Genomic DNA, 26,594 nt, shown 5'->3' on the forward strand with positions numbered 1-26,594 from the left:
TTAGCTGTGTGTATGTGTACATACGGCATATATCTGTTTTGTTGAATTACCAATCTCCCATATGCTACTACAAAGGCAATATTTATCTCCCCTGATCAATAAACAAACAAACTCTCTCCAGTAGCCTGGATGGCACAAACCAAATAAAGTCACATGTTTCAAGCAGTCAAAGATGTAACATAAGTATTCTGTATACAGCAAAATACTGAAGTGGTCCCTTTGAGTTTGCTCTTTTTAAGAATGTTTTTTGGAATGGGAGCTTTGAGTCATGACGGTGGGGAGAGCATGTGTACAGCTTCAACAGGACTTTGTTTGTTTTATTGCTATTTTGTTAATGTTGTTAATATTGTTTTATAGATATGAATGCTGTGGTACTTTGTGAATCCTATAATACGTTTTTTGGTCTAACTGATGTTTAGCTTATTTGTTAGTTGCTTTGTTAATCGTGTTACATAGATGGCAATTGTTTAATTTGTGATTGTTTTACTGATGATTTGTTAAGTATTCTATACGATTTATGCTGTGTTTCTGATGTTCCATTATGTTATTTTTATCTTTTGTTTGTAAGCCGCTTTGGGATTTATTTGAATAAAAAGCAGCCTAGAAATAGAAAAAGAAGTCACTTATTGTTGTTTTATTATTTAGTAAATGTCTATCTTGCCCTTCATCCGAAGATCACAGGACCGTTTGATTGATCAGGGTGTAGGTGACTGGTCCTGGATGGAGTTTTGCACAAAGGTCAGGAGCATGGCACAGAATTGCTCCTAGATTCAGCACTGTCCTGGAACCAGGTTAGAGTTGCTCTGATCCATTCATAACAGACAAGGCTGCTGCAGCACCATTCTCAACAAACAATTTGGTAGGGAGGAAAATGCAGATGTGAAGTTCTTTACTGCTCGAATAAGTCACTGTTTGAGAGGGCTGATCTTACATGTCAGCCAAATCCCTTACATGATTTTTTTCTTCTGCAACACAGCTCAAGCTTGTACACTGTAGAAAAATATAAATGAACACTTCAGCATTCCCATATCAAGCTTCTAAAGCATTTCTTGGGAGAGTTGTAAAAGGCCACGAAGAGATGCTTTCTCTGGTTCCTGCCAGAATTTCTGGGCTGAAGTGACAGATGAGATTTCCTGGGGCTAACATGCCATGGCCAATTAGCCATGTCAATCCACAAGTATGCCAGCTGCCAGGATCTAATATTATTAGTGCATGATTTTAAAAAGTGAAGACATCAGCAATGTTAAGAGTTCACATAACTCCTAATTTTAAAACTTGCCTCAAAAAGATTTATTGAGGTGGCAGCAATGGCGACCTTAGATTTCGGCTTTTAAGAAGTCAATATGAGTACTCTCCATTTCCTTTAACCTGATTATATAATGCACTGTTAATCAAATTAGCTTATATTACAAGCCTTAAAAAATCTGAATTATCATGTATCTTTTGCTTATGTTTCATATAACTTTCTTATTTTCAGGGTATCAATTTATGGCAGTATTGTCTTTGCTATAGCTCAAACTGCTTATTCCACATAATATGAGATGCCTAATATATACACGGCTAAGCAATGAGGGCATCCATTTCAAAGGGCAGAAATGCATTTTTGCAAAGTGTACTGAGCACTTTCAAGCTAACACAAAACATGCGTGTTCTGTGATTGCTTTAAAACATGTGCATTTCATTTTAAAACAAGAATCTCAGTATTGTTGAAAGTTCGACTAACTTCCTTGCAAAGTCACCAAAACAAACTGAAGTCACAGAGAGCAGAGATTGTTTTTCCCACCAGTTGCTTACACAAAGTGTAGCTCTAGAACAAACAGAGAAGGCTGACATACCAATAGCAAATCCCTTTTAGCCTACACAAAGCCTACCTACCACTTTCGGGAGGGGGGGGCAGATTTATTGTTAAGACACTAAGTTAAGACACTAAGTCCTGGAAGTTCCTAAATTCTCAAAAGTCTGCTACATAGTAACTCTGCCCCTGCTCTGTGGAATGGCATTCCTGCCGAGATACAAGATGAACCTACTTATCTGCACTTTCTGGAAACGACTGAAGACATTTTTGTTCTGATGGGCTTTCCCAGCTGGATAAATGGGTCTTTCTCATAAGTGTCCAATTGTTAGAGTTTTTAAATCTTCTTGTTAAAGTATTTGCTGTTTCTGTATTTTTAACCTTTTTAAATTATCTTGCGTGCAAATCGCCTTGAGAAACTGATTTAGAAGGCAATTAATAAATCAATGGTAATAAAGTCAGATAAAAAGCATTTTATCCTTTTCTTTGCTTACATCATTTCTAAGGCTGTTTTATCATTCATGAAACTGTTCATTAAAATGGACTACAATTTCACTGAAATATCCTGCATATCACTTCAAACATCTTTAGTAGTCTCCTCCAATGCAAAACAAACTCCTACACGGTTATTATATCGAGACATAATTATAGAGCAGATATATCCTTAAAGAACCACGCTCTTAAAGAACCACGCTCTCAAAGCTACACAGATCGCTGTTTCCTGGAACCTAATGGCGAAACACCCCTTCATGTGCCAACTATGATATAGGTGAGAGCCTTCTCCATACTCATACTCGGTAACACCTTACTGTTAATAATAAAAACTTGGTTTCTCTGAAAGCTGTTCTGCAGCTGTTAGGATTATTTCTGCATTGACTCTTCTCTTGAAATCTTGTAGCAAATTTTTACGTTTCATGTAGTTGTGGCTGTGGATTTGCAATCAGATCTTAAAGTGAGTTATTTTTAAAAAATTGTTTTGGATGATTAGGTGGCAGATAATCATGTATTTAAGTTTTAAAATAAAGGAAGTTCTTAAGAACACTGTCTTCAAAAAAAATCAACAGATAATTTCACCAGCCAAAGCAGGACTCATTACCTAAATTCAACCAATCCTCAAACAGCATGTTACCTATTTCTAAACTATTTTCTAAAAAGCCATGGAAAATATGCATGTGACTTTCAAACAAAAATGTATTAGAATGACAGAAGGCAGAATTTGAGGATACATGAAGAAAGTGCTTGGAAAAATAAAAATATTCTTCTACCCTGCTGATTTGAACTGAGTAGCAATAATGAGTGTAATTCCAGTTCACTGCCATAAATCTTTTTTTCTTCTTCGTCCCATGCAGTGTTTCCCAACCTTGGGTCTCCAGCTGTTTTTGGACTACAACGGACTACAACTCCCATCATCCCTTGCTAGCAAGACCAATGGTCAGGGATGATGGGAATTGTAGTCCAACAGCAGCTGGAGACCCAAGGTTGGGAAAAACTGCCATAATGATATGAGTGTTCTCCAACAGCAATTACTCACAAGCGGGGCGGAGACGATACTCGTCTGCAACATTTTATGGTCTTCATACAGCTCAAAGGGACACAATGCATCAGTTTATTAGCATTGTAGCACAAGGGTTTCAGCATGCTCCACTTTTTCCTTTCTTCTACGTATGTATGTAGCATGTAATAATAATAATAATAATTTTATTATTCAGAGTCAGTCCATCTGGCTGGGTTTCCCCAGCATATCTAAAAACATAATAAAAACATCAAGCATTAAAAACCTCCCGGTACAGGGCTGCCTTAAGATGTCTTCTGAAAGTTCTGTAGTTCTTTATCTCCTCGACATCTGAAGGGAGGGCATTCCACAGGGAGGGTGCCACTACCGAGAAGTCCTGGTTCCCTGTTAACTTTGCTTCTCGCAGTGAGGGAGGCCCTTGGAGGAGGACCTCAGTGTCTGGGCTGAACGATGGGGGTGGTGATGCTCCTTCAGGTATACTGGAGTTATATTTTCCCAGCAGCCACTCCCAGTCACCAGTCTAGCTGCCACATTCTGGATTAGGTGTGGTTTCCAAGTCACCTTCAAATGTGGCTTTTCTGCTTTATTTCTTGCAAAAAGAAATAAAGTCGCTTTATTTTGGTTGCCCTCCTCTGGACAAACTGGAACGTGTCCAGAGGAGGGCAACCAAATTGTCAAAGGCCTGGAAACGATGCCTTATGAGGAACGGCTAAGGGAGCTGGGCATGTTTAGCCTGGAGAAGAGGAGGTTAAGGGGTGATATGATAGCCATGTTCAAATATATAAAAGGATGTCACATAGAGGAGGGAGAAAGGTTGTTTTCTGCTGCTCCAGAGAAGCGGACATGGAGCAATGGATCCAAACTACAAGAAAGAAGATTCCACCTAAACATTAGGAAGAACTTCCTGACAGTAAGAGCTGTTCGACAGTGGAATTTGCTGCCAAGGAGTGTGGTGGAGTCTCCTTCTTTGGAGGTCTTTAAGCAGAGGCTTGACAACCATATGTCAGGAGTGCTCTGATGGTGTTTCCTGCTTGGCAGGGGGTTGGACTTGATGGCCCTTGTGGTCTCTTCCAACTCTATGATTCTATGAAAAAGAGTTGCATTTCCACACAATGATACTAAAACATTGTGGGCACTCTTTACATCAGGTATATTCAGACTTAGGACCAAGCCATGGTTTAGTCTTTTGTGCGTGAGCATCAACAATCCTTGGGTTCACAAACCCCTTATGCCTCACCTTGTATAGTACAGCCTTCTAACTTCCCTCATCCATGGCTATTAGCCAGGAATCATCATTGGGGATGATGAAGTTGTAATCCAAAAACATCAGAGATTCAAGTTGGGGAGGACTGCTATGGCTAATTCTATATTTGTCCAACAACCTATACCTTGGCAAACTGCAATTTGCTTAGGCAAACTGCAATTTGCTGTGTTGTAACGCAAGCTTTGTTTTTCTCGGAACTCATTAGTCATTTTAGAAACTGGGTCATGAACGGAGCAGGCAGATAATGTACAGAAGCCTGAGTCTCGCTGTTGTTCATGTATGTATTTGGCATTGTATGTGAATGTGGTTCTTGTCTACGGTAATTTATATAGCAGACTTCTTCGAAAATTAAATAACCCATTGACCTTGTTTGGACATAACGCTAAGCCACAATTTAGCATTATGAGAATGAGTCACAGGAAATGTAACTTTTTGGTTTCCCAGTTTTTCTTCCAGTGCTCAACAGAGGAGAGGGGATGCACTTGAGGCCAAGGCCCACGCAGATGTAGTACCAAACTATGGCACAGAAGCATGTCTGAACTAGGCCAATATCTTAGAAAAAGGAAAGGGGGGTGAGAGCAAGAAAAGCCACCACTGCTACTGTTTCAGTAACCTTAGTTCCCCCCATGACTGCTACTCAGAAAACAATCTCTTTTAAATATTTTATCATTTTATTTTTACTTCATTCCTCTAAGTGGAAAGAAAACTTTGGCAAGTAACTGGTTTGAAGCTTGGGTAAAAAGCTGGAAATTTCAAACAACAGCCTTAGAGAAATAAAAACCAAAAAGGTAATACTGGGTTTCATAACTACCCATTTTTAATTGTACCTTTCCCTTTAGTTGTAAGTTCTCCAAGGACATACATGATTTTATAATTTTTTATTGCTTTCTTTGCAACTTAGTGTTTTATATTTCATTGTTAACGACCCTTAAGAGTTTCACCTAAGAAGCAATATGTAAATGTAAGTTTTAAAAAGATATTGATTTGCATACCACTAATTATTCTACTCAGTATTGCAATCACCATGGGAAGCTTTCTGAATTACTCCCACTCCTGCCACACATTTTTCCTTCTGTTTAAGTGTCTAGAATTTTACACAGCTTTATGCAATTTTTCTAGCTCAAAAGCAGTTTATTCAAATGGAGAACATTTTGCCAACTTGTCATCTACTGTGCCTTTTACTTTCAAGGAATCTAAGAAGGATCTTATTTACAGTCCTCTCCTACCTTATTATCCAGAAATAACTGTAGTGATCACATTTCACTTTCACCCTCCAGCTGGAATCCTGGGGTTCGCTTTGATCCCAATATATCTTTAGAGGGATCGTCTTATATATACATATGTTACCAATACACCCCTTTTACCATCTTAGAAATGTCTTGCCTTCAACATGTGCAATCCAAAATAGATCTGGAAAGACTTGTGCATGTTTGTTGAGCCTCCAGGACCAGCTACTATCATTCTCGGTTCCTTGGTATTACAGAAATGTTGATTCATTGATTGCAACTGGTTCAGATTCTGTAGCCCACATTCTCAGCTACATAAGGTCTCATATTACTTTATGTGAATTCTTCTTCTTCTTTTTTACACTAACTTCCAAAGAGATCAATTATTGTGTTATTACACTTGCATGTCACAAATAAAGCCTATGGTGCTGTACAACATCTGCATTCATCTGCCTGTGTTTGGGTACTGTAAAATTGAAATTTTCAGAACCACAATCTACCCAAGACTACAAGATCACCTATGTCAGTTTAGCAGTGACAACCTCAATTTTAGTTCAGTATCCGGAAACCTGGTGCCTATGTTCACTTGACAATACTAGGGCTCAACAGGAAGTCCACAGTAGCAATATAATTCCTTCAGACATATTTCTTCTTGTGACAATAGAGAGTAGTACTTAAAAATTAAGAATCAAAGTTCGGATATATATAAAAGCCAACCTTACATCACATTGTTTGTAATGCAGACATCAACCAAGTATATGGAACAATAACAGATGAAAAATAATGCATACTGCTTGTGAAATCCTAAGCAATCTTCCCAATTTAATCTGTCATAGTTAGAGATAGTTGGAGATCTATAAAAGTCCTTTTTGCTAATCTTTTACCTTAAGGCAGTTCACTGAAGACTCCCCCTTGTGATCTTAATTTGACCATGAATAGCCTACACACATCTAGAAGAATGTTAAATGACACAACCATGCAGAAGACAGCTAAATAAATTCTTTCTGATTCACAACTGCCTTATTAAATTTGTATTCTCAGTGCTCTGATGCTAAAGGTGTTTTTATGTAAAATAATAGTCTACTTTGATAATTCTATTCTTGCTCTTGTATATATATTAATATATTTAGTACCTATCCTAATACGAGAATTAGTTATCCATACACCTCAAGGAAATCATTCTGTCTACTATCATAAATATTTTTAATTAAAATTAAAATTAAAAATATGGTGGCTATTGCCACCAAAGGTCCACAAACACAGGAAACACAGCTTACCAAGTATGTATTTCTAAACTTCCCATCATTTGGTTTAGAAACAATCTGGAAATATGATCAAATTATTCCTCTCTATAGACCTTCACAGCACAAGTTTGTTTTGCTTTATTAATAGGCAGCTGTGTTATTGTATTACTGGAGCAAGCATGGTATAATTTCCTTGATGAATCTGAGGGACTCCAGAGAAGCATATCAAGAAGGGAGCATCAAAGGAACACAGAAGAATGACACTCTTTGAATTGTGATTGTATTTATTTTCAAGAGAAGTTCAATACAGAAAGCTGATGATGGAAAGTAAAAAGTCACATTAAACATATTGTTCAGAATAAGTACCCACTTGACATAAAATTTAGTATTTCAATATGCAAGTATAATATGCAAGAGAATTTATCTGGAAGAAAAATAGTTTATCCATTTGCCCACAATATTAGAAGTAAATATAACATATTTTCCACTTCACCATCTAGCTAAGAACCTTCAGGATATCTGAATTAGTTGGTGAAATCTAGGTACCGACTGAGCCAGTAAATTACGTATCACATTTAAGGGAAACTCGACTTAATAACAGCTTCTAAAATGATTCCATTTTAATATGTAGATGAAGTGTTAAGAGTTTTACTTACCAAATTCGCCATGTAAATTGTAAGCAGCCCTCTCCTAGAGACAGAAACCAAAACATAGAATTATTAAGCCATACTGAGCTTAACTGCTGATTTATTGCACACACAAAAACCCAGAACTTCACTCTAAGTCTATGGTAAATTCTACCCCTGCCTGAAATCCCGGAGAGCCAGTCAGCATAGATAATGCTAAGAGTGATGAACCAATGGTCCAACTTATTGGCTTAGCACAAATGTGCTGGCTTCCAATGAGAAGACTGGTCCTCCTAAGGGACCTCATTCCATCCTTTTTAGCTCAGTGCAGCATGATCCTTAACCATGATCTGCGGCCAATGTTTCTCCTTTGGAACCTATGATCCCAGGTTCAGATGGCAGGCTAAGCCAAGCCAAGCCTTGCTTTAGCTACCATCTTGCCCTGATTTAAAACCTGGGGAGGAAAAAGTGGGATGGCTTACAATGACTTGTGAACCAAGCCAGTATAGGGCAACTTCCTATGTTCCTACACACTCAACAGCCAGAGGGCTGAAAACACCAGCTCTGCTTTAGAACTCATTCACACTAGTGTTTTGCTTTGGTGTTATCCCACACTGGTTGTTAGTTTGAAAGAGGTGGTTTGTCATTACGTTTGCATTTCTAATGGCTCCTACAGAGTTCAGAGGCTGGATTTGAACTATAAGGCCATCAACCTACTGCATTTGTATCTTTATCCTTCCTGTAAGGCAGGCATGGCCAAACTTGGCCCTCCAGCTCTTTTGGGACTCCAATTCCCATCATCCCTGACCACTGGTCCTGTTAACTAGAGATGATGGAAATTGTAGTCCCAAAACAGCTGGAGGGCCAAGTTTGGCCATGCCTGCTGTAAGGCAACATGGTGCCATCAGGATGTTATGGACTAAAACCCATTGGTCATGCTAACTGAGGCTGACAGTAGATGGAGTCCAACAATATTTCCCCCCTTATCAGTGAAGTAGTTTAAGCTGCAAGATAGTGATTGAAACTGTGCGAAGATTTGAACCCAGCTCTCCCCAGTCCAAATGGACTTGTCATAGGACTCTACATACAAAGATCCCTCAGATTACAACTCAAGCTTTGATCTTCAATAAACCAGATCTGATCTCTTGTTGATGCTATGAGAACTGCTGCTTCAGCTCTATCCAACTTTCCATGATCCAGTTCCAGATGTTGTAACTTTGTTTCACGATAGCTCTATCTAGTAATATTCTCAGCATATGTAAACATGCAGCATGCACGTGGATTGATACTCAGTGCTCCCTGGTATAGTTATACCAGGTATATGGTTTAATGCAGACATAGGCAAACTTGGCCCTCCAGCTGTTTTTCAACTACAACTCCCAAAAACCCTAGCTAACAGGACCAGCGGTCAGGGATGATGGGAATTGTAGTCCCAAAACATCTGGAGGGCCGAGTTTGCCTATGCCTGGTTTAATGTTCAGCTACTTGCCTGAAGCAAGTAGAAACTGCCCTCCCAATGAATCATCTGGAATTGCTCAAAAGGGCAAGTGAAAATGCTGCTGCTGCTTCTCAGCCTGGAATAAAGGTGAATGCCTGGGTGAGCCAGGAAGAGGACAGGATGCCATTGCAACCCTTCCCTTCCTTGATCTTGGGACCATCTGCTGCCATCAACAGAAGCAATGCCTACCTTCCCCTAGTGCTGCTTCGCCCAAATGTCATGCTGAGCCAAGCAACACCATACAGTACTTTAGTAGGTTTTGACCGTATCTTGTTTTAAGATCTTTCAGTTAAAATAAAATACCTTTGGCAATATTTCAATACATCATTTTGCATTCTACAGGGACAAATTCCTGTATTTATTTGGCTGAAACTGGAAACATGAGTTAATATCACCATTATTTTCTGACCATAAATGTGATAGCATAAAACTATTCCTAGCTGTTTTTCTTCAGAAGGTAGAATCTGATCCGCAAATACAGACCTTTTTATATAAAAAGGAAAACATACCACTTAACCTGTACAACTAAATCCAATATACATAATCCAAACCCATAGTCAAATCAAGAAATCACCGATTTTCCTTCCAAACAGCTGCGTAACACCTATTACCAAACACTGAAAATCCTACAATTCCAGATCTAGAACTAAGATGGGGATGGAAGGGAAGTCTGAAATAACAAAGCATTACAGTTGATGTTTAGGTTATGCTTAATCACTCACACCCACCTATTTCCTACTTTCAGCAGAAGTCTGACAGTGAAATACCAGTGCAAAAGTTCACTTAAAACCAACAAGAACAGCTAAGCTTTCATAATAATACAGAGAATGCAAAACACAGACTTAAGCAGTGACTTTTCAATATAAAAAGAACCCAAACATAAGTTGTTATGAAAGCAAATACCTATCATGACACATGGTTTATAGTGTCCTGTACAGTCACCATTTTAGATATCCAAAATGCCTTTGAGTAAAGTAGACTCGAAAATAGAATACAGCAGGAGAGCTGTCTAACACCAATATTCACTTGAACACACACAAACAGAAAGCCTAATCAAAATCGCCAATGATAAAGAGTAAGCAAAAGATCTATACTACAAAACATTCCAAATTGTTTTAAGTAATCTGGAGATGGGGGAGGGAGGCTGAAAAAATCCTTGTGCTGTAGCTTAAGCATACGTATTATCAAACAATTTTGCACTACTAGAAAAAAACATATTTATAAACCAAAATGTTGCATGCATGCAGAAACCATTTTGCACGGGGGTTCCAATCCAGGTCCCCAAATGCATAAGCCCACCCTGTTCTGCTCTCTTTCGGGTCCAAAAGGACCTGCGTTTTGGCAGTCACATGTCAATTGGACACACGCACTGCCTGTACTTAAATGTATCCACTAGTCCTATTAGCATTTTCTACTAATGTCTACTTGATGATCTGGATTCAGACACAATGATTTTACAGTGACCAAAACTTCATTTGGGGAATGTTTACCAAACTGTCAATCTTATTTTATAGATGGGTAATTTGTTTATTTTGTGTGCTTGCTGTTATGTGATTCTCTATTTAAATGTTAATTGGTTTGTTACCTAGCAGAAATGCGATTACTTAGTTCTGCTGCATGCTGTCATTCATGACTCTGCCAGCCCTAATAGGCCCATGAAGCTAAAGAGTGGAGATATTATATTCTTACCGAGGTGGCATGGGATTGGAACAGATGTACTTTGAAGCTCCTTCCAACTCTAAGATTCTATGAAAATGTAGGAGGAGGAGGAGGAGGAGGAGGAGGAGGAGGAGGAGGAGGAGGAGGAGTTTGGATTTGATATCCCGCCTTATCACTACCCTAAGGAGTCTCAAAGCGGCTAACAATCTCCTTCCCCTTCCTTCCCCACAGCAAACACTCTGTGAGGTGAGTGGGGCTGAGAGACGTCAGAGAAGTGTGACTAGCCCAGGGTCACCCAGCAGCTGCATGTGGAGGAGCGGAGACGCGAACCCGGTTCCCCAGATTACAAGACTACCACTCTTAACCACTACACCACACTGGCTCCCAATGTATTATAAGTGCAGCTTATAGCTACCTTAAAATTAAAGCAAGTGACCTGTAACATCCAAAGATCCACTACTAATTAAACTAACCATGACCGCAATCTTCCAGGAACATCCTCTTTTCAAGCCCTAATGAAGAAAGATTGATCATTATATACTGCTATAACATTTGACTCCTACGCATTTCTCAAGGCGGCATTTCAAGCAGTGGCATGGACATCAATCCATCTTTCTTTGCTAATCTGAAAAGGGGCAAGGACATACACCACGAGATTAAAGGAACTATATATGGCACAAAATCCTAATGAATACACTGACTCACTTTTATTTTAAAAAGAAAATGCTAGTGAATAGTGCCATGTCTTAAGGATGCACGTAATTCATGAAAAAAGGTCACAAAGCTCAATTTGAAATTTAAAGCACTTTATGAATGCAGATCTGGAATGGAGATGAACTCCAGCCAAAAACATTAATTGAAGTAATGTGTGAAATAACAATCTCTTACATTTTTCAAAAAACAAACAAACACCACAACTTGGATACTGTCTAACTGCAAAGTAGTTGATACTGTGCCTATGTTTATAAAAAAGGAAAAAAACAGAAGAACTAAGCCCTCTTTTGATTTGACCTCAAGGAAAACTACAGAACAAATATTTATGGAGGCCAGAATTCAAAAATATGGAAGGAAATAACAAGTGGGTGGCTCGTGTTCACCAAAAGCTGATTGTGCCAAACTGATTTAAAAAGGTAACTAGTTTACTGGCCTAGAGCATGACAATTGACAAAGTTAGCTCACCTGCTTGAGAGTTTACTACCTATTTACCAGACTATGTAGCACCATTCATGGGGCACAATTCACTTGCTCCCATGAACACCTAAGGATATGTGACACGGGACAAACAACAGGAGACCTAATGTACAATGCAGCTTGCCATAGGGAAGACAACTCTTGACATGCCTCCCAATAGCTTGATAAGTCTTTTCCACATAGACATGGGTTTCTTCTCCTCCAATATGTCTCAAAATAGACAGATGCCAAGAGAACCCATAGGATGGAAAGAAACCCATAGCAGCAATTAGAAAAGCCACATAATTTTTTGAACTCTGGAAGTTTGGCACTTAAACGTTGGGTAGATGTATATCCAGGGGTTGGAAACATTCATGGAGAATAAGGCCATTAATGGCTACCAGCCATGATGGCTGGGTACTACTTCCACTTTGTTATTGTTGTTTAGTCGTTTAGTCGTGTCCGACTCTTCGTGACCCCATGGACCAGAGCACGCCAGGCACTCCTGTCTTCCACTGCCTCCTGCAGTTTGGTCAAACTCATGCTGGTAGCTTCGAGAACACTGTCCAACCATCTCGTCCTCTGTCATCCCCTTCTCCTTGTGCCCTCTATCTTTCCCAACATCAGGGTCTTTTCCAGGGAGTCTTCTCTTCTCATGAGGTGGCCAAAGTATTGGAGCCTCAACTTCACGATCTGTCCTTCCAGTGAGCACTCAGGGCTGATTTCCTTCAGAATGGAGAGGTTTGATCTTTTTGCAGTCCATGGGACTCTCAAGAGTCTCCTCCAGCACCAGAATTCAAAAGCATCTATTCTTCGGCGATCAGCCTTCTTGATGAGCTCTCACTTCCATACATCACTACTGGGAAAACCATGGCTTTAACTATTTGGACCTTTGTTGGCAAGGTGATGTCTCTGCTTTTTAAGACGCTGTCTACGTTTGCCATCGCCTTTCTCCCAAGGAGCAGGCGTCTTTTAATTTCGTGGCTGCTGTCACCATCTGCCGTGATCATGGAGCCCAAGAAAGTAAAATCTCTCACTGCCTCCATTTCTTCCCCTTCTATTTGCCAAGAGGTGATGGGCCCAGTGGCCATGATCTTCAGACCATATTTTGCGCTCTCCTCTTTCACCCTCATTAAAAGCAAAAAAAAAAAAATTCCTTCCAGTAGCACCTTAAAGACCAACTAAGTTAGTTCTTTGTATGAGCTTTCGTGTGCATGCACACTTCTTCACGAAAGCTCATACCAAGAACTAACTTAGTTGGTCTTTAAGGTGCTACTGGAAGGATTTTTTTTTGTTTTGTTTTGACTATGGCAGACCAACACGGCTACCTATCTGTAACTCCTCATTAAAAGGTTCTTTAATTCCTCCTCACTTTCTGCCATCAAGGTTGTGTCATCTGCATATCATCTGCATATCCACTTTGTACTTGTTATCAAAACTGAGCAGAAAGAGAGTGATCTGAAAGTGTGGGATATTGACATCAGTCTCTTGTCATGGTCAGATCACTTTTTGTTGAGATTTAGTCTCTCGGCACCCTTCCCCCTCTGCAGAGGCGGGGGAACTATTATGGTTTGCACTCAGGCTGATGGATCCAATGGGATTTCCGACGGCTCGGGGATGTTTTCCCGGTAATATGACTGGCACTCCTGTCAAAGCCCTGGCTGACCTCTGGAACATCCAAATGGCTTGGGTCATTGGCATGAGCGCACTCTCCTGCTTTTTGGAGCCTGTTTGGCTTCCTGCTATACTCTAGAACAGAGCTTTTTAGACATACATCATTTCGCGACACAGTAATTCAGTTTTAAACTAACCTCTTTCCAGTCCCGGGAGGAGCACAGGGAGCATTTGCGTGACACACCTACACACTACAGCCAACACACTTGAGGATAACATTGCTTGCATCCACCAGGACATGAGTAGGCAAACTAAGGCCTGCGGGCCGGATCAGGCCCAACTGCCTTCTGGGTCCGGTCCGCGGGCGGCCCAGGAATCACCGTGTGAATCGCCAGCGTATGCACGTTCTTTCCCTCTTCCTCACACGGCGGCGACAGCAGGCCCTCCTCCCTCCCTCCTCCTGGATTCTCACTGCCCTGTCTAGAGGAGTAAGGGGGCTGGGCTTTGTTGGTGCCAGCAGCAGCAGCACTCGAGTGACCACCATTTTAAGCAGCCCCTCTCCGGAGCCCTTTCGCACACCGCTCATCGTCCCCCCGCCACCAGCCCCTGCCGCTCGCAAGATACAGGTAAGCAGCCACTGGGGCTCGTGATGCTCTTGCATCATTTTTCCCCCTCCAAAATATAGTCTGGCCCCCCACAAGGTCTGAGGGACAGTGGACCGGCCCCCTGCTGAAAAGGTTTGCTGACCCTGCAGCAGGACCTTCACTGTGACAGCAGATGACTCTCAAGAGGTGTCCAGAGCACTAGTTCTGTTATGCTGGATGAGTTTCAGTTAGTAAGGCTCAAAGACGTGGACAAGGTGCTTGGATCGGTCAGGGCAAACTGACCCTTGCCCCTCTTGGCTGCTAAAAACTAGCAGGATTGGGAGAGGGAATGTTCTCTGCCTGTTTGAAAGTGGCAGTGTTGAAACCACTCCTCAAAAACCTTTCCTGGGCTCTTCTTATGTTCTTACTTCATCAGTAACAAATATTTCCAGGGTAGCTGGAACAAAAAAATCAAAATTCTTGCTAATGCTGCACTCTGGTGATGTTCACAGTTCTCTATCAGTTTTTTTTTTAAAGCAAGGGATTTAACTGGATATTAATTTGCTCGTAAACTATGCAACACTGAAATATCATTCAAAACAAATTTAAAATTAACATGATTTTTACAGAGCACTCTGGACCTTGAGCGGAAGAGATCCCTTCCAACGGATGCATTTATATTTGAACAAATGAGTATAAGAATCCAACAAAGGAGATAAAAGGATATTTGAGGAAGGTTAGAAACCAAATAGGCATGAACCAACCTAATAAATATGAGGAAACAACTAATCTTCCCCCTCCACTTTTACAACAACACTGAAGAGTTCAAATACTTGGAAGATGAGACAATAAAACTCCTACATATCTAGTACAGGAGCATTCATCTAAGAATTCCCAGGACATTTATGGAAACTGCTTCGGTGGTCAAAGCCTTTCTGCACTCTTGTGTGCATTGAGTGGGAGAGTTTCAAAGGCAAGCAAAATTGATGGTAAGCTCCCAAAGCTTAATTTTCACTGAAGTGCAGGCATCCATCATTTTTGCCCCTAGAAAGAAAAGGGGGGGGGGGGAGCAAGCACAATTTCAAAGACTTAGCATTGACTCTGAAGTCCATTCAAAGGAAGAGCTTTTGACTCTACATTTCCAGGATCACAATGTCATTTTCTCACCTCCACAGCTATATGATTCCAGCATAACTTCAATGACAGCTACAATCCCCAAGAAACTGAAGACTAACTACTCAGGATATTCCCTAAGGCTAAGCCATTAAAAGCGTAGCTATCTTCCCCCTAAAATAAGCCTATAATTTTCCACTGCGAAATGAGTTGTGAATCTGAATAGCTCATACAGATTTACATATTACAGGACATTTCTTCTGCCGCTAGTATTTATGAAGAAGGATAAATATCTGACACAAAATACCTATTCTGTGACCATGCTTTCTTCATGCTTCTGAAATTTCACACATTGGCCAAGACTTCTGTTTTATTATTAAAGATTATATTATTAGAGATTTCTCCTATTTTAATCTGTTTTGATAATACTGTTTCACTAATTTTAATGATTTATTTTTTTACACCGTTAAATACTTTGCAAAAAATTCTATACAACCAACATTAAGGAAAAAAATGGCAATGATTGGCATAAAAAATTATATTAGCAAAATAAAATAAAATACATCACTAATCATCAGATCAAATTTTATTTTTATTGTTTTACTGCTGCAAAACAAATGAAAAGTTATTTGATCGTACAAAATATAATGGGAAACTGAGGAATGTTTGCCTAACACATGATGTAATTTGTTGTATTTCTCCAGTGTTCAGGGTTCGAAATTAGCAGAGTGCCAGGCACATTTTGCAGATAAAGATTCTCCATTTGTGAACACCTCAAAAAGTCTGGGTGCCATTTTTTGCACCTACCTGACACTCAGTGATTACTGAAATGTATGTGCTTCGAAGCCTCGAAGTATATGTTAAGGATAGACAATATGTTAAGGAGTTTAAAAATAAAGAGTAGAGTTTCGAAAACTGAAGAACAGTACAATATTTTTATTGTAAACACCAAATTAAACATGTATTAACAATTTTGGCTAAAAATGTGATATTAACTATGTGTCACTTATGTGAATTGTGTATTAGTTCATGCTTAGCAAAATAACAGGGGGGAAAGTGTTGCCAACCGCCGCACTGGCAACTAGACAGTCAGAACTGGATTTCCTTGTATTCCCTCATACACACATACACAAACTTATTTTGAGTCCTACCTCTGTCTTCAAAACCCATGCCCTTTTATTATTATTATTTTCAGTTTTACTTTATTTCATAAGCAGACAAACAAACAATGATCATTCACAAAGACAGAAATACAAATAATATCCCAGAAGAGAAAATAAAAAGAAAAAAGAATACAGTCATACCTCTTGTTACATTTGCTTCATGAAACGTTTTTTCAGGTTGCGTCCTGCGGTGACCCGGAAGTACCGGAAAGGGTTACTTCCAGGTTTCACCACTTGTGCATGCGCAGACGCGCAAAATGACGTCACGCACATGCGCAAAAGCGGCAAATCGTGACTTACATGTGCACAGACGCGCAGACACGGGTTGCGTTCCTTTCAGGTTGCCAACGGGGCTCCGGAACAGATACGTTCACAACCAGTGACTTCCCTCCTCCAATACTCATCATTCCTTAAACTCTTAAGTTCTTATTTACATTGCATCTTATACATCTCATCTTTAATGTTCTAAATATATTAATTTCACCTGTCTACTTTATAAACTTAATCTATATATACCAACATGTTCTCCTTAGAACAGTGTTTACTCATGTACTCTTCAAAACATTGCCATTCTAGCCTTAGTTTCTGATTTGTCTGGTATCCAATGGCTGCTGTTAATTTTGCCATTTTGAGTCCTACCTCTGTCTTCAAAACCCCTGCCCTTCTATTAAATTTATGTTTGGCGGAGATGGCAACACACACACACACACACACACACACACACACACACACACACGGGATATTATGCTTCAGTCAGAGAAAGGAGGGGAAATAACCTGTCTTCTGTCGAAACAAGACAGGAGGACATTTTGGCCTTTCAGAAATCATATTCTCGAGTGCCGTGGTGCTTTATTGGTTTCAGACTTACATTTCTACTAAAATGAAAGAGGTATGACTGATTTGTACACCGTGCTTAATGCCAACCACAGTCGCTGCTTGCCAAAGAATTAAAAGACTGATTGCAAAACTCCTTTCGTACACAAAAAAAAGTTCATATCAAGCAGGCAGAAAGCTTGAAAGGCTGCTCTTGCATCTTTTTAGGAAAGTATAAGTCACAACAGAGAGTTAACTTATTTTATCCAAAGCCATATTTCTGGGGCTGGGAGCAGATGCAGACTCCACTGCCTTCCATTAGCCAGGTTTTTTCCTTCCCAACTCCTTGCTTTGTTTACAGTCAGATGAAGAGTTCCAATAATCTCAAAAACCTTGCACACTATTCTGTGAGCTTTTTTCCAGGGCAATACTTTTATTAGGCCAAATATGGATTTCAGAATGTATTTTAACCAGACTACTGCCTTGTGAACTTAAAATAAGTTCATTCTGAAGCAGGAAAAAGCTCCAGGGAACAGAAAGTATTTTATGGAATTAGCTGGTAAAGTTTAACCATTCCAAGCTGCCACAAACATTAAATTGCAATAACATTCAGCCCATGTACAATTTGTGTTCTAAGTTGTCAAATCCACAAAAGCCACAGCAATTTTCTCATGTTTAGCTTATGGCACATATACTGTGGCACATTTAATAGGCAACATACTATAATCAGTAATAACAGTATGCCCTACAATCAATCTCTGTTAAGAAAGTGTTTATTCACACACCTGGAGAGCCAACTTTAAAATGAAATTAAAAAGTACAAAAAGATCCATACATACGCCTGCCAATTTTGCACAGGCAATTAGTAACATTCCAGGGTAACCGTGCTTAATATATTTATGTTTGTGATCAATACAGACTTAACCAGAACTCTGCACAGTTAAGATTCTAAACACAAAAAGCCAAACTCATTATAAGCATACTTCAGACCTTCAAAATGCCAGTCTAGTATTAAAATGAACACATTTAAATTTCTCAACTGCGAGGGTCCCACCTCAGACTCTGGAATGACCTTTGTAAATATCCAGCAAATGTTAAGGACATTATCCTCTCTTCCCACCCATCCCCCAATCCCAAAAGGAAGTTAAAAGGTGTTAGAAGTAGCCTATGGTACATTTTTATTGCCAAATTACAGAACTTCAACTTAGGGCTTTATAATGGCACCAATGACAGAGCCTGCTCTATGGCAAGGAGACAGGCGCCACTATAATGTTAACAGCAACTAAGTAAACACTAATTCTGCCTAGAGGACAGGGCACTTGAAGAAGGGAAAAGGAAAACACACACAGAGGTCCCTTCAAAACCACTCTAGATCTTTATTTTGATTAGCTATAATTAGGTTTCTTTTCTCCAGTTCATAGTGGTGTAATTAACCAAGGAAAAGCGTAAAGGGCTAGGCTCATTAGGCAAAAGAATACACAATTAACTTCTGGAGAGATCTAATTGCCTTTCCTCAAACTGTGTTAAAATTAGCACTTTACTCTTATGCAACATGCAACTCCATTTGCATTGCTAGGCTAAAAATGACAGGGTCTAGGTAGCAGATTTAAAATGAACGCTTACATTTAGCACCCCATCTTGGATCTAGGTGCTGCCTGACTTGTTAATATGATTCATTTGCAGGGGGAAAGAGGGACACATAGAGATGCACCAAATATTTTACAAACCTTTAATTGTGCTAGAACGTAACGCTAGAATACCAAGACAGAGAAAAGATGTGCCTTTACCCTTCTTCTCCGATAGAAAAAGGAGGAGAAAAGCACTCCCTCCTTTGTGGCCCAACTCAGTCATCTCCAAAGCAGGCTCTCTGGGAAATGGAGAGGCGAAACTGGCAAACAGGATTTTCATCACTTCCTCTTAATTTACAAGTGGAAAACCTGGGTCCCAAACGTCTTTCAAACTCTAGCATCATCAAGAAACCCAACTGAAGCAGCAGCTGTGCAGATAGGTGCAAGGGTGGCTCTCAACAGCTGAGATCACAAGGTACACCTATCACCCCAAGCATCCCCCTGTTGAAGTGGATGCAAAATAGGTTCTGCAAGATTGACATCAAGTAGACTGGGCTAGTCCTCACTGATGCAGATTCCACCATGTATGTGTTGCCTTGGATCTGTGCATGGATGCACCCCAGGGGTTGGTTTATTATTGAAAGGTTTCTAAAGTGCTTCCCAACCTGTTTCCATGCTGCAACACATATATCAAAAGAACAAAATATATAGTAAAACAAAAAGGGAAAAAACAACATATATAGAACAAATACATATGGAGAGAAAATTAGGTACAGTGGTACCTCAGTTCTCGAATGTAATCCATTCTTGAAGACCATTTGGCTTCCAAACATTCGAAAACCGAGGCTTGGCTTCCCATTGGTTGCAAGAGCTTCTTGCACTCAGCAGAAGCTGTGTCGCACGTTCAAGTTCCAAAAAACAGTCAAAAACAAAAGCATTTACTTCCGGGTTTACGGCATTTGAGAACTGAAATGTACGACAACGGAGGTGTTCAGGAACCGAGGTACCACTATACAAGACCTTAATAGCATTAAATTACAAGCTTCCAATAGAAAATGGATGAATCAGTCTTAAAGGAAAGCCCTCTTTTGATTTGATTGTTAGCCGCCCTGAGCCCAGCTCCGGCTGGGGAGGGCGGGATATAAATAAAATTTATTATTATTATTATTATTATTATTACTCTTTCAAAGATACGCTTTCAATAGCAACCTAAAAGCAAAAAAATGCTAGTTCCTGCAATGTACAAGTCTTTCCTCCAAAAATAACCTACCCAGCATAGTAACAGAAATTTTGCTAATATACAATGATGTAAATGATATAAACGTAAGTTTGAGTAAGCGCAAAGGGCCATGGCTGAGAGAATGAGTGTGATTTGTACACAGATCCCAGGTTCAATCCCAGGTAGGGCTGGGAGAGATGCCCAGCCTGAAACCCTGGAGAGCCACTGCTAGTCCATGTAGACAACATTGAGATAGATGCGGTGAGTGGTCTGACCCAGCAGAAGGGTCCTATTACAGTCTTACTGGACAACATGAAGCCATGAAACTTGCATCTGAGCAAACATGCTTAGGATTACACTGCAGGTTGCATATGAAGAGACAGGCAACAGCTTTTTTTTTTCTTAACAGAAAAGAGAATAAAACATTTTGGCTGATTTCAAGGTAATCAATTTGATAGCACAAACCCACTGCCAGATTACTGTGGTTTATGAACAGCTTTGATTATGTTGACAATCATGGCAATTTCAGTGTCAACTAACTGAAGGAAAAACAGAAGGCTTTTAGCCATTCGCTAGGTTGCCTTCGATGTTCCCTACATTTTTCTAAAGATACAATTTGTATACAGTACTCTGGCCCAGAACCTAAACACATCAACACTTACAATGGAGGTCTAATTTACAAGCATTTCATTCCTGAACTCAGTCTGATATGGATGCTCTGTAAGCAAATGCCTACAGGGAACTTAAAATAGAGTGCCCACTGGGAAGAGATTAAGTGATTATTTGTTACCAGCTGCTAGATACGTTTAAAAGGCCAGAAACATATTTAAGAATTTTAAAGTAAAACAATTACTGTTTGTTTATTTTCCCCTCTTTTGACCTATTTGGCATGATGAGAGAGAAAGAGCCATTTTAAAAAATATGAAGATGTTTGGTGATTTCACATAGGACTGGATCCAATTCAGTCCTGCACAAATTAGACCCACTGAAATGGGTTACTAACATAAATCCATCCATTCCAGTGAATCTGATTTAATTTAGCTGGATACAACCTATAGCTTCTGGAAAGCCACCATTTCTCAAAAGTACAGAAATTGCACCAAATTTGAAATGAGCAGAGAATTCCCGCTCCTAACAAAATTGGGGGGGGGGGGTGAGGTTGTTTGTTTTATTATACCCTTTTAAAAGTAGGCTTGCAAGCATCTGGCCAACGCTGGCAATAATCTCACTAGCCAGAAGGGTGGTTGTATAAAATGAACAGTGGGTGGGGGGCAGCAAAAATCTTCAGTGCTCTGCATAATTCCTTGCTCCTCCCATAATTTGAATAGCCATTTAGCTGTCAAATAAATCTGTGTAATTTATACCGGCCTCTAAACACACTGGAGGAAAAGTATTGTGCAATTAGAAAGCAACTATCCCACAGTCATGGAGATATATGATAGGGGTATTCCAAAGTTTGCTCCTGGGTTCAAGGACATATACATTCCAGTTCTTTTTTCAACATTTCAAATTTCAGCAAATAACTAACTGGGAACTAGCAATCAACTTCAGCATCACCTTGCCTTCCCCTCCTCTCTCCACCCTCACTTCTTCACTCATTCTGATCAGTTTTTTTTCCAATAGCCCCTACTCAGACCAGCTGACAGGTGTAAAGGTCTGTGCTATTAATGAATAACAAGTTAGCTCACCCAAGTATAAGCCTGAATGTTTCCCTGCTAGACAACCAGACTTTTGAGCCTGAGCAGAAGAGATAAGAACTTGCACTGCACAAGAGCTCAAAACTCCATACTGAAAAGCTGTAATGATGGGAGCTTTATTGAGCATTTTTTAGAAAAGAAAAGAAAACCCACAAACTTGGATAAAGAGGACCAAAAGTGAGGGGATTCTATGAAATTACAAGCTTAACTAACCACCTTGAACCTAATCTGCTTCTGAACCAGATGTCTGGAAATGGACTTCAACACGATTCTGGATTCATTAATAAACACCTTATTTCCTTTGCAAGCAAATCTTGTTTCAGTGCCCCAAAATCATGGCTAAACTGAGACCAGTGCCCTGGAGTTAAGATATTTTTCAGGGTTTAATATTACTATTACTCAACACCACACAAAAGGAGCAGTAAAGTGAACATTTGCATCAAAATCCACAAGTTGCTTGCCCAGAAATTATCCACTATTTCCATATTACCCTGACCACAGTTTGCAGTGGGGGAAATACTCAATTTCTTCGCAAGTAACAAACACTTGACCCAAACACAAAAAGGGTGCCAGGGCAAACCAAGCAGTGGGGTTACCCCATAAGAGCTAATAAGAGACAAAATGGGTTACGGAGTTGCCACCCTGGAAACAAATTCTTGTAGTCTCCCAAGTGGTTATCATGTTACATTAAGCCACCTTAAGGAGGGATCATTTGGAGGGGTGGGGAAAGGGTGTTAACGGGAGCAGTTCTTTTAATGCTTCTTGGGAGGCGGTGTGAAAATCTACTGCCAAGCTCTGGCTTATTCTTAACAATGTGTGTATTTTTCCAAGCAACATTTCTTTTTCCTTAGTTTTAGACGTGCAATAAAAAGAAGTTCAAATTGTCCTTGGCAGAGATGCAGAAAGCTGTCCTGATTTTCCTTGAGGAATGAAACAGTAAAGCCAATTGGAGTGATAGCGTCAAAGAAGTTAACTTTCAGGAACCCTATCAAGCCCACCATCTGAAAAGTGGTTAATAAAAAAAGGAAAGTTTAATTGGTTTCAACCATTAGAAACAGGAGCAAGCAGGAGCAGTACGCTCTTCAAAAATTGGCCTTAGCAGTCTGCGTCATTTTCCCTTCAGGAACATTGAACAGTAGGAATGGGTAGTCACCTTCCGAAGATTTTTAGATTCTAGGAGGAGGAGTTTGGAGAAATACATCCATGAATCCAGCTGCAGGCGGAACAGCAGGTGCCTCTGAGTTCTGATAGAGGAGCATCACCTCTCAGGAGGAGCCAGGCGGGCCCAGGTCCAGGTGGGGGGGTTGCCACGGTGACAAGGACCCACCCTCCTTTGTGACATCTCTTGCTTCTCCTTTAAAAGCCACAGACTTGAAGGAGGCCATTAGTAGTGAGGCGAGTGGAGGAGAGAGGAGTTAGTGGCGGTTAGTGGAGATTAGGTGGAGGATTAGTGAATTGTTATTTTTTCATTTTCTTATTTTCATTTTTATTTCATTTATTACTTTTATTTGATTTATTTTGATTTTCTTTTATTCTTTTAATTTTATATTTTAACACTTTTATTTTATTGTTCCTTATTTTAATATTTTTATTTTGTTTTTCATTTTATATTTTTTGTGCACATCTATGCATATTTTGTATTTATTTTGTATATTTTTATTATGAACATAGAGTAGTAGGGTTAAGTGTAGACTTAGGGTGGGGGTTAGGTGTATGCATAGGGCAGGGGTTGGGGTGGGGTCAGATAGCTAGCTACTTTAGAGAGGAGGGTGGGATCTTTTCCTGGACAAAATGGGCAGACTGTAAGTAGCATTCCTTCCCTTTCTCTTCGTCTGGCGGGGGCGGGATGTGAGTCCTGGGGTCTCCTGCACAGCCTTGGCTCTCTGGAGAGGCCTGGTCTTTGTTCAATGAACTGTTGCAACAGGACTTCCAAATACCACATGGAAGAAGCAGAAAGAAGCCAATTGTACGCACAACACCTTTTAATAAAACGTCATACATACATCACATCTGTGTCACAAACTGGGAGTGTTTTTCTGGCGGAAACCTGAGTAACAGGTTTGCCCCTGTCCCTCCCTTGACCTCCACCTTACACCCATTAAGTAAAACAAAGGAAAATATATACATGTTCCTGTTTCTCAACCAAGTTGAGTACCCCCTATTGTCCTGGCCAAGTTCCCAAACCATGTAGGTTGGATCCACTCTTGTCCTTGAGATGGCAACCTGTCTGGCACTCAGAGACCAGAAGGGCAGTGATTACCACCCAGGCAGAAGGGTTGCTGTGTATGGGGTCTCATGCTTCAGGGATGATGGCTGCCCCATGCCATATCCCAAGTGCCTCCTCTGGTAGCCATCTTCCTTCTGAGCAAAACAGCATTGGAACGGTGTCAATTCAATGTTATATTGCTTTTATATGAATATTTGAAGGTTTTCCAGCTGCAAGAGTAGGCAAGTGCTACGACTAGAGTCTAGGTAACCTTGAACAAGATACACATAGCAAAGAATAGTTCTTCTTCTTCTTTTGTGATCACTTGTAGCCGAGTAAGATTGACTTCCATGAACAGTGAGTTTTAACCATGAGTCCATAAGTGACTGTGGAGGCCAATTCTGGATCCACACGTCCTTCCACATTGGGACATTGGTTTCCGGGCAGGAGTTGATCACAGTGAGGGTTTGCCAAGTGTGCCTTCCTCTTAGCTCGTTTCCCCCTTGCATCCTGAGTTTGAGCATCTTCAAAGCCCATGACACCTTTGGTAACGGCTGTTCTCCAATCGGAGCGCTCACAGGCAAGTGTTTCCCAGCCATTGGTGCTTATACAACATGTTTTTAGATTGGCCTTGAGAGAGTCTTTAAACCTCTTTTGTTGACCACCAGCATTACGCTTTCCATTTTTAAGTTTGGAATAGAGTAGCTGCTTTGGAAGACAATAATCAGGCATCCGAGCCACATGACCAGTCCAACGAAGTTGGTGTTGAAGAATCATTGCTTTGACACTGGTGATCTTTGCTTCTTCCAGGACACTGGTATTCGTTTGCCTGTCTTCCCAAGTGATGTGTCACATTTTTCGGAGACACTGTTGATGGAATCGTTCATGGAGTTGGAGATGGCGTTTATAAGTGGTCCATGTTTCACAAGCGTACAGTTGGGTTAGTAGTACAAGAGCCTAGACTGAAACTCCAAAGACTAGTTTCAATGGACCAAGAACGGTTTCCATGGCTGGAAACCAAGACCCACCTCCCAGGCCTTCTTGCTGGGAGTCCTGTAGGACCTGCTCCCTGTCTGACAGGCCTTTCCCACCTGGCCTGGGAGGGCAGCGCTCAGACTGACTCCAGCTACATTTCCAACCTGGGACGTTTGGCTGAAGGATGGGTATAAATGTGGTGAATAAAGGCCTGTGGAAAAATTCTGCCTCTCATTTTCCTTCTCTTCCATCCAAATGACATGATCATAGAAGATTAATAGGAAGTACGGACCTAAGGCTCCACTGGACAGACACCAATGTGGCCACTGGGTAAGGAGGACGGTGGTTTTTCTCCATTTGTTCTCATTCTGTTGGTTTTCCAACTAATCTGTGGGTTCTATTCATCTTTTGGGGGGGGGGACTGTTGGGGCCAAGGGTCCAAAGGAGCGGAGGTGTATTTCTGCACAACTAGCATATGAAATGGGCACCAACCTCAAATGCACTCAGCAGGTAAGGCTTTCTCAAAGGCCCATCTGTGGCTAGAGATGCCCTGTTTCACCTGTGAGAGAAGGTGGCACTCCTGGCATCCTGCTTACCTTTTTTCTCTTGCAGGTGACAGAATGATGCCGGCAAGACTTCCTGATCCACCTTTTCATGGGGGCAGAAGGGAAGCAGCAGCTGTGGAACCAGATCAGGTAGGAGGAAGGGGCTTGTGGGGACAGAGGCTGAGGGGTGGAGCAATGTCATGGACTGGTTGAGTGAGGAACTTTCCCCTGTGTCAGAAGACAGGCTCCGGCAGATGAAGCGGATGAGATCCAGAGAAGGCCGTTTCTGCACGTGCTGTAGAGGAAAGTGAGGGGCCGGTGGACTCCCGGGGCTATTTATTTCGCTGACCATTTTTCTTCCATGGAACTCAAGATAGCATATTCCAAAATAACAACAAACTGGGAGTTCTAATGCAGAGGTCAGGGCAAAGAAGGAGACCAAACACACCCTTACCCTTGCAGAAATGTTATCAGCAAAAGAGGGCAGTAAGCAGGCACTAGGTCTGAGAAGGGACAAGAGCTTAACCGTGCTGGATGAAGGAAGAAAGCACAGCTCATTTCCCCAAGCCAACACAAGGAGCTGCAAGTGTCATCTCCCCGCCCCCTGCAACGGTCACTTTAGGGCAGAATCTGACCTTGTTTTCTCCTCCAAAATGGTCTGGGTAAAGAGAGAGGGGAAACTGGACACAGACGTTGCTCTCTGCAATTGCTTTGGAGGAGAAGGGAGGACTCTGATTCCCTTTGCACAGAGAGGACCATATGGGGAAAGAGAGGGCTGGTTTCCCGCAATGAACTCTCCCTGCAAATTTTGCAGGGTTCCCATACTTGCATGCTCATATTTTAAGAGATAAATGGTACAGACCAACAGAGCGAAAACAAACTGTGTGGGGAGGGGGAGAGTAGACAGTCTGCCCATTTTCCTTCTCCAGTTCTTGGCAATCTCTTTATGCCAGCTTCTTGCCAGGCCTATTTCCTTTCAAGGACCTTAGCGGCAGTTCATAAATACTGCACCTGTTCCCACTAATCCCTTTCGCCCTCTCTAGTGACTCCTTCAGTTGAAAAGAGCAGCTATGGATGAGAACAACATGAGCACAGCAGGAGGGGA

At 40.8% G+C, this 26,594-nt stretch overlaps 1 protein-coding gene and 2 long non-coding RNA genes across 3 annotated transcripts in view; 1 reads left to right on the forward strand and 2 right to left on the reverse strand.

Moving 5' to 3' along the window:
• The window catches only part of TMEM135 (transmembrane protein 135), a 174,888-nt gene that overhangs the window by 136,854 nt on the left and 11,440 nt on the right, over positions 1–26,594 (reverse strand). The window contains exon 4 of the mRNA XM_081909969.1: positions 7,696–7,729. Within this exon, the coding sequence (XP_081766095.1) occupies positions 7,696–7,729 (34 nt within the window). The remainder of the gene's footprint in view (positions 1–7,695; positions 7,730–26,594) is intronic.
• The window catches only part of LOC309369432, an 86,783-nt gene that overhangs the window by 3,436 nt on the left and 56,753 nt on the right, over positions 1–26,594 (forward strand). The window lies entirely within an intron of this gene.
• LOC309369380 lies at positions 22,390–23,296 on the reverse strand. Its single transcript, XR_014168072.1, has 2 exons — positions 22,917–23,296; positions 22,390–22,764 (listed from the first exon to the last, which is right to left on the reverse strand). It is a non-coding gene; the product is annotated as an uncharacterized lncRNA (long non-coding RNA).

Source organism: Podarcis melisellensis, assembly GCF_964234715.1.
Source record: "Podarcis melisellensis genome assembly, chromosome: 4".
NCBI lineage: Eukaryota > Metazoa > Chordata > Lepidosauria > Squamata > Lacertidae > Podarcis > Podarcis melisellensis.